Consider the following 8,865-nt stretch of genomic DNA (forward strand, 5'->3'; position numbering starts at 1 on the left):
TAGAAGTATTATGTTTATCAGAAAGCATTTTTATATGCAGACATGATACCCATCTATTTTTTTTTCTAATCTTGATTTTCCTTCCCACTCTCTCTCCCATACTGGCCCTTCATTTTCCTCCACACTCTCGTGCCCCCAGATTAATTCACCACAACAACAGAAACTCCTTCCTGTTTGAACAGTTGTGTACCATTGAATAAACAGGGCTTTATTTCTGGAAATAATTCAGTTGTCTTAAATGCTGTGCACACCACTGTTTCTGAACATTTACATTTGTCCAAAGCAATTTTTTGCTCAAATGCAGGTGCTGTTCCTTAATCTAGCCTCTCTGGTGTTTTCAAAATACTGATTGTCAACATTTTTAAACAGTATTTTGATGGGTGTGTTTTACTACTTTAAACTGTTTTCCTCTGTTTCTGTAACTGGTGATTTTTTTATTTTTAATGCTACTGTCTTGACATTAAATCCAGGTCCCATGTTTCCTTAAGGTTTTACTTTTCATGCTAACAAATACTCTGTTTTTTCTTAGATGTTTACTTCAATTTTGTGAGAAACCTGTTTGTTCTCCCTCTTTTATTGATCATTTCTCCCATACAGTTTATTTGGTTATTGGTTTTGTAATGAACTAAATGCTCCATTTTTATTCATCAAACATTAATCTTAGTTATGGCTTTATTTAAAACTGTTGCTTACTTGGAAGTACAGAACCTCTTTCAAATTTGGTTCCAGCTGGATTACCCTGCTGAATTCCCACCTTCCCAAGAATTTCTCGGCTTCAGTGCAAGAGAAATTCCACTGAGAAGGGGCACGGTGTAAACAAATGAGTTGATGTTTTGTGGGGTTTTTTTCTTTTTTTCTCCCTGCCACCCCCCTTCCTGGGGAGCCATCCTGCCAGAGCTGGAGCGGGGTACCCTAGGGCTGCCAGGCCCCTCTCCTACCTGGAGAGGGAAGAGCTGAACATCTCCTCTGTCAGCCCCGCATCCCTCAGCACTGGTGTAGCCAGTTGTAGCTGTTGAAGCCTTTCTCAGCCTTTCAGGTTGCTGAGTGCCTTCTAACCACAGAAGACTTAATAATTTAAAGTAAAGCGCCATTCCGCTCTAAAGCCATCTGGTTTTCCTACCAACAAGGTCCCTTTTTCTATGTAAACCCAAACCAAAGCAAGGCAAGCCACTGTCCCCCACCCCTGCAGGACAAAACCAGGAGAGGTGCTGTCTGTCTGGATATTGATGTTGCAGCATCGTTTCCCTTGCAAAGCAGTTGTCTTTGCTCTTTGTCACTGCTGCTTGATGTAGCACTCTTACTTTAGAGAAGTCTAGAATCCTGCAAAACATCACTTCCACTCGCCTGCTTTGGCAAGGTAACTCCTAAATGTGAGTAGGCCTTATTTGGCAGGAAGACCAAAAGCTGAGTTTTGTGTGCTCCCCAAGCGAAGCAGAGCAGGTCCCTTCACACGTGCTCCCCGGGAGCTCCCCGATGCAGGGCCTGGGCTGGGCTTTCTGTCCAGCTGAGCACCGGGGCTTTGCTCTTCATCCTCCATCGGGGAACCGCGAATTCAGCCTGGTTGGGAACACAAGCTTGAAGAAGGTTCTTCCGTGTGCGTGTTCTTGTTGTTCTTTACATACTTTGTTTTGTGGTCCTCGTTACTGACGGCTGCTTTTGTTTGTTTCCTTTTTTTTTTTTTTTTTTTTGTTTTTTCCTTTGTCTGTATGACTTTTCCCCGATATGGTGTGTGTGTTGCTACCAGTTTCTATTGCTCCACCCCCTCCCCCTATGCCTCAGTTGACTCCACAGATACCTCTCACAGGCTTCGTGGCCAGGGTGCAGGAAAACAGTAAGTTTGGACAAGCTGAGCTGTTAAAGGGTAGAGCCTACTTTCTTCTAGCATGCATGGCTGGCAAGTCAGACTCTATTTTGTTTCCTTTTCCAGAAGCTAATACCATCTTGCATTCTAGTGTCAATATGCTATTGGAGCTGAAGGGCACACTCTTCAATATTTTATAACATGTGCATGATTATTACTGACCCATTTAAGTTCTGAACTGCAAATTTATTACAGAAATACAGTGTGAAATATGTGGCATATGCTTGATGCGAAATAGAAATGTATCTTAATTAAAAATATTAATTTCATGTTGAATCGTCCTGCCTGAGGCCCTTTCACTAGGGATAATTGATTAGTCTTTATTAGAAAGGCTTATGTATACTGTCAGGATACGTACTGTGTAACCATTGATTCTAACAGTGTCGTAGTTTTCAGGAAGCTGTACAGTCAATTGAGAGTGTGCAGTCTTAGGATCTAATGCCATGGCAAAGGGAGTTTGTAAGGTATTTCTCCTCTCGGCAGCCTTTCATTCTCCATTTCTTTGTGTTCTCCGGCCAAATTTCCCTACTGAGCTTCTTGCAGCACAGCTCTGCTTGTTAGGTTTGTGGGAGATGGCTGTGATCTGTGCCCAGGGTGTTTTATACCGGTAACTCTGCTGTTACCATTACTGCCTGATTCATTTCAGGTGAGTGTTACTGTCTCAAATGCTAGTGCAGGTGTACAGGCATGTTCCTGATGTAGGGACATCTTTGCTGTAGAAGTATGATGCAGTTCTGTTAGGAATGAAATGAATGCAATGTAGATAGGGCATGAAGTAAGTATAAAGTGTTTTTAAAGTGGAGCTGTAGCGAAGTTTGCCAGGATCTCAGGGGCTGCTACTGCATAGCAGCTATATAATTCCAGTGTACATTTAGGGGCCCCCAAACCTCATGAGTGCTGCTGTTCAGCTTCCCGTTAGAGCTTCTCAATAGTTGTGTTCCGAGCATTCCCCTAGAGAAAGGAGGCATCTCTCTGCTGCTCATTCAAAAAGGAAGGTATTTTGGTGTTGTGCTAGGTAAATACTGAGAATCGTGTTGATGTAGAATAGTATGCCACAAAATTGTGTTGAACCTTTCCAAAAGTCAAAGTTTAGAGGTGAACCTACTGAAGATGAAGGTTACAGAATGTCTTCACTTGCAGATAAACTTGAGAAAATTGACACCTGCTTCTGAATTGTTCCAAGTATTGTCCTCCTGGAGATAACACAGCCCTTGGGAGAGCGGAGGTGAAAGGGACAGACGTATGTGGGTGTGCAACGACAAAACGCAAGCTGACTTGTGAATGAGATTGCAGCAAAAATAGCTGAAGCTTGAAATCTGGTCTTAGGAATTGTTCTTTTTATTTTCTTTCTTTTAACAGTCCCTGGGGTTTGAAACTTCTATAAGGAGTATGGCTTTGAGCTGCTGCTGCCTCGTTCCGGAGGCAGGGGTGCGTGTGGCAGGCTGCGCGTACGCTCAGCGGAGCTGGCTGGGGAGGCTGTCATTGAGTTTTGGCAACGTGTGCTAGACTTTCATCTGCTTCGTGTGCTGCAAGAAGTCTACGGGGGAGTGGAGTTAGGGAGACGCGCGGGGAGGCTTGTCTTTTCCTTAGCATAAAGATCTGTGGGTTTGGAAAGCAACGTCTTCTGCTCCGTGGACTTCTTTCAGAGGACGAGGACAGAGGGCTTAGAAACTGTGCAAGGCCTATTCTTTTTTCCTGCGCCCTGTGCCCAACCTGTGGGTATCTCCTTCAGAGAGGTTTTCCAGTGTGTCCGGTGCCCGGGGACAACTGACTGGGTGTAAATTGCTGTATGGTCACACCCAGTCCTTTCAAAAGGAGTCTGCTGGTCCCCATTTAAAGAACAGGGATGTGCATACATAGAAGAGAAGATGATTCGATTTGGAGCTGTATAAATACTGGTCCTTTTACCTTTTCACATTTAGTGTGGTTTTCTGTATGCTATTTTTTTTCCTTCCCCTAGGAAAAGTAATGGTATTCCATAGTCTGCCTGTTTTAAGTTCAGAACCAGGAAAAGTCTAGCTTAAAATCCAAGAGGCTGGGGGATACTTCCATAGGGTAGCACTTGTCTAATTTTCTGTTTCATTCTCTTCCCTTGTTTCAATGTGAAGTTGAATTGTTTCCCATAAAGCATGCAGGTTTTGCACTGCCTCTCAGTCAGGGTATGTGTTGGCGCTTTCACACTTGCATTTCCTGCCCTCTTTGCTTCTTTTGAAATAAGCAAACCTCATTGTTGAATAAATATAACCTTTTGCATTTCTTAAGGTAAGGATTTCTCAAGATCTCAAAGGATTGTTGGTTCAATACTGGGGTCTTTTTCCTGGCTGCAGATGGAAATTAAGGGGAGAAATACATTTTGTGAAAGATGTGCCGAAATGACTGCACAAAAGCAATCCATTCATAAAGAGTGTTGTCCTGTGTCTGTGGTGGATTAATGAAGCCTGCCTGCGAGGGCTGGTCAGTAACACAGGCAAGACTTAGCGTTCACTCGGCCAAAGACTTTGTTACTCTGTCTCCAAGTGACATAAATGGGCTTCTGTGTGGGAGAGGAATCACTAGTACAGTGGCAGCCAGTCCTGCTGGAGAGAGCTGTGGAGCGTACAGCTCAGCTGGTCAAGCTGAAGAGGAGCTGGGCTTGCAGGTGAAGGATTGGCCCTCGATGGGGTAGAGAGTGGGCTGGGTGCCCGGGCTGAGGCAGCCTCTGCCCCAGCAGCTCCTGCTGCCTTCTGCCCCCCTGCAGTGGGAGATTTGGCCTCTCCTGTACCAGAGCAGTCGGTCTGACCCGGGTAGAACATGGGTCAGGGGCACGTGGCTGAAGAGCAAAGGTTAGTCACTGCTGGAGTAGTGGCCAGGTGAAAGTAAAGAACATTAAAGCAAACAGAAACCCAATTTCTGATCTCCAGTGCCATTGGAACGAGGAGTAGCTAAAGCTTCACTCAGTGGGGTTCTTTCCTTGCCCTGCAGCTTTCTTCTCAAAATTAGTGTAGAGTGCTGGAGCTACATGTTCTGGAGCACATGCCCAACCTGATGGCTCCTTCCAGTCAAACCCTTTCTAGGGCAGTGGTTTTCAGCCTCTTTTCAGTGTGCAGACTCCCAAATCTCTTGTAATTAAATCTGTATTGCTATATAACAAAGTTGAGTGTAGTGACAGCAGCTTCCTTTCAGTAACTTCTGGCTTCATAGCGCTTACACCTGGGTCTGTGTGTAGTGGACCACGGCTCCCAAGGAGTAGGATAAGTGACTTGATGTGTCGCATCTCAGCGTGCTCTCTCTCTCCTTTGCTGCCAGCTGCTGGGACCGTTACTGTAGACTCATTTGATGAACTGATTTTAAGAGTGATTTATATCATAATGCCTTTCTCTTTTTCCCTTTCCCAAAGCAACTTGTAATTGTGCTGACTGGAGAATCTCAGGACAGGGATTTGACATTTTGGATTATACACTTAATTCCTTGAGCACTTTTTCCCCAAGAGCAGCAGCTGCCTGTTGTAGTTTTCCATTTATTAATTGAATCCTGGATGTGTGCACACACACAAGCTAGTCTGCAGGATAAGGATCTGTGCAAAGCTTTTCTTCTGCAGAAGGATTGTTTGGCTCTCTCCTACCTGGTTAAATCTTAAACGTTAGTATCTTCTTTTTTTTATGAACCACAACAAATCCTTTTGTCCCATAATGCTAGCTCTGAAAGAGAACGAATCCGAGGAAGCAGTGTTCAGAAAAAAATTGATTTTTATAGACAGAAGATTTGTTTAAAAAAAAATAATCAAGCTGCTGGTCCAGAGCAGAGGCTTGTTGCTGCCTGGCTCAGAGGGTGCCGCTCGGAGTCCTCCCATAGCCAATGCTGCAGCTAGCCCCCCAGCTAGCCCCCAGCTAGCCCCCCAGCGCCTGGGCGTCGGAGCAGGAAGCTTTCCTCTCTGCTGGTGTTCAGCTTATGCCCTGCAGCATGTGCTTTTGACTCTAGTAGCATTGATACATAGATTTGACCACTAATAACGAAACGTAGCTGTCTGTTTGTAGCTGTAAATACAAAGCCTCTGTTTCTAATCAGTGCATGGTATCATAGTGCATGCTCTGTGTGTTGTCCCCCCCCCACCCCTTTTATTTACAGTGCACAGCCTCAGGTTTGTTTGCATCTCCACACTGTTTTAAGAAAAAAAAAATATAAATAATCTCCCAACGTTTCTAGTTGCCGATAGCCCGACTCCTCCCCCCCCTCCGCCTCCCGACGAGATGCCGATGTTTGATGACTCTCCTCCTCCTCCACCCCCGCCCCCCGTGGATTACGAGGATGAGGAGGCCGCTGTGGTGCAGTACAGCGATCCCTATGCAGATGGAGATCCTGCCTGGGCACCGAAAAACTATATAGAGAAAGGTAAGAGAAGCGTCGCACGTCCGTGTTACGGCATTATCAGGGGATTAATGGTATCTGAAAGGAATGAAGGACTTAGCTTGGCTCTGGGGAAAACAATCATAGTCCCTGCTAAATCAGAACTCAAATCATTCTTCTCTGAGTTTGTCTGTGGCTACACCTCATGTGATAAAATATAATCCTTCTTTGGAAGGATGATAAAATACCTTCAAGCATTCTAGAATGGATTAAAAAAATATAAAAACCCTTCATTTGAGAAGCAGATGTAAATTGGATGGCTTTTCGTCTTTGCTGAGCTGCTGGACCGTCTGTAGGTACCTCAGGATGGCTGGGCAATCATCTAGAAATGGTGTCACTAAAAGGCCAGAAAGACCCAGCTCTGTTTATCCCATCAAACCAGCTCCCTGGGGTGGTCCTGAGGCTCTCAACTCTAAAATGCACTGAGGCTTCCTTGGAGGTTTATCAGTGACTCTAGATCAGGCTATAAACTCTGCTGAGGTGTGAACTCAGAGCAAAAGCACCTTCCCACGTGACTCTAGATCAGGAGGCTATAAACTCTGCTGGGGTGTGAACTCAGAGCAAAAGCACCTTCCCACCCGTAGCTGAGGTGTGGGTTTCCTGCCTGTAGAGTTGTCCTGACAGTGACCATTTCATCAACAGCAGCGTTGGGAGTTTTCTCCTGCTGGGGCTGGTGCTGGTGCCTACGCCATGGGGCTGGGTCCCCGCGGTGCCTGTGGGGCAGAACTGCTGTGCTCCATCCTCACCCCGAGCTGCACCCTCTGCAGGGCCACCCGGGGATGGAAATAACCCCCAGCCCACAGGGGTACTCGCGAGGCGTTAAGGCATCAGATTTCTGAAATTATATCTATGTAAAATAGTAGGTTCTTGGAATTCATAAAACTGATCAATCGCATAAATCCACGTCAGCTGTTCTGAAGGGTAGGGCTGTGATGTCCCAGGTTTGTGTGTTCAGGGGCAGTTTTTAATTTCAGTGTTATTGGTGGCGACATTTCCTTTCCTTGGGGAGATCTCTGCTGTAACTGCACAGGGTGAGGGGGGTTGGCAAGAGGAACATGTTCACCGAGCGGGTACTGAAATGCAGCTGGTGGTGCTGGAAATTTGCTTCTACTTTTTCCTGCTTTCACACCTGCACTCATTGCAGCTCCTTGAAAAGTAACATCAAAACGTTTTATCCCATCCATTTCTGCACAGGGCCGTTCAGACGCTGTGCTTACGGGCCCATACACTGCAGTACATGCTCTGGAGCTGCTGGGGCCATAGAGGGTTGTTTTTTTCTGTCGGTCCATTTCCACAGAATGATTTTTTTAAACTTTTTTTTAGGCTTTCTCTAATCAAGAGATCCCTACACAGGGATCTCTGTGCTTTTGAGGTCATCTGACCAGAAATGACCGCCCCAGCTATAGAGCCAGTTATTCCCTAGTTCAGCTTACAGGTGTCCATGTGCTCTGCTTGACAGTGTCAGTCAACTCGACCTCTCTGTCAATAGTTTAACTGAGTGTAGTCACCACCCACTGCTTACTGGTAGCTGATGTTGCAAGAAAAGTCAAATTTCATCTTCTGGACTTAATGTTCAACAGGGAAAGCATGTGAGTTTGTTATGGAAAATCCCAGCATATCAAACTAGTCTTTTAAAAAATAGCTGTACTTACTAGTGGTGCCGTTACTAACATGCTGACCGTGTTGCTGTTCCATCCCCAGTTGTTGCTATATATGACTATACAAAGGACAAAGACGACGAGCTGTCGTTCATGGAGGGTGCAATCATTTATGTGATAAAGAAGAACGATGACGGCTGGTATGAAGGAGTCTGCAACCGAGTAACTGGCTTGTTTCCTGGCAATTACGTTGAATCAATCATGCACTATGCCGATTAAAATCCTTTGCTTTTCAAAGTTGGGTCTCGTATTCAGTCATACCATGATTATTTACAAGGGGTAATTAAAAGCTAACAGAATTGTCTTAATATACTTAAAAAAAAAAATGTGCCCATTTCTTCAGGCCATACTGTTTAATGGTATGATTGAATGTCCATCTCTCTGAGTCTCTGGGGACAGTATGTCTCACCTGATGGCAATTTGTAAAACAAGCAACTGTCTATAACTGGTTATACTTATTTACTTACGCATTGTTAATTTTATGACCAGCCTAAATATTCTGGGGAAGTAGGGTATAATATTTAATGAACCATGATCAGATTGTGCCATTACATTTTTCAGTACAGCATGGTAACTAACACTACGTTAGACTAACATATTAAAATCTGGATGAGAAGTTTAATGTTAGTGCTGGTCATATTACTTTTTGTTTAGACTCTTTGCTCATTCTTGAACTATATTTGTTTAAAGCATGCATACAAACTTATGTATTGAAATATACTTTTTTAAAAATCCAAGATGCTTCCAATTGTTGTAATCTTTACCTGGAGTATTCTCACTAAAGTCTATTACAATGAGTTGTTTGGGTCTAAGGTGTCCATGTGAATCAAAAAATGGGTGGTCTTATGTATGTGTAATTTGTACCCAAGTTTTTTTAATGAGTAAATTTACATTATAACTTTTTCCATTCATAAATATATAAGTGAACCAAAGGTCTTGTCCATTACTTTGTTGGTTGGCTTG

General features: G+C 44.2%; 1 protein-coding gene across 13 annotated transcripts in view; it reads left to right on the forward strand.

The window, feature by feature from the left end:
- The window catches only part of ABI1 (abl-interactor 1), an 81,028-nt gene extending 72,194 nt beyond the window's left edge, over positions 1–8,834 (forward strand). For 8 of the 13 annotated variants that reach the window (XM_014962049.1, XM_014962055.1, XM_014962052.1 and 5 more), the window contains 2 exons: positions 6,044–6,229; positions 7,946–8,834. In XM_014962049.1, coding sequence (XP_014817535.1) covers positions 6,044–6,229; positions 7,946–8,121 — 362 coding nt within the window. In that variant the 3' untranslated portion in view covers positions 8,122–8,834. Of the gene's footprint in view, positions 1–1,744; positions 1,832–6,043; positions 6,230–7,945 lie in introns of all 13 variants that reach the window. The other 5 variants (XM_014962046.1, XM_014962053.1, XM_014962048.1 and 2 more) reach the window with 1 other exon arrangement.
- The last annotated feature ends 31 nt before the right edge of the window (positions 8,835–8,865 follow it).

Source organism: Calidris pugnax, unplaced genomic scaffold (genome assembly GCF_001431845.1).
Source record: "Calidris pugnax isolate Ruff unplaced genomic scaffold, ASM143184v1 scaffold1030, whole genome shotgun sequence".
Classification (NCBI taxonomy): Eukaryota; Metazoa; Chordata; class Aves; order Charadriiformes; family Scolopacidae; genus Calidris; species Calidris pugnax.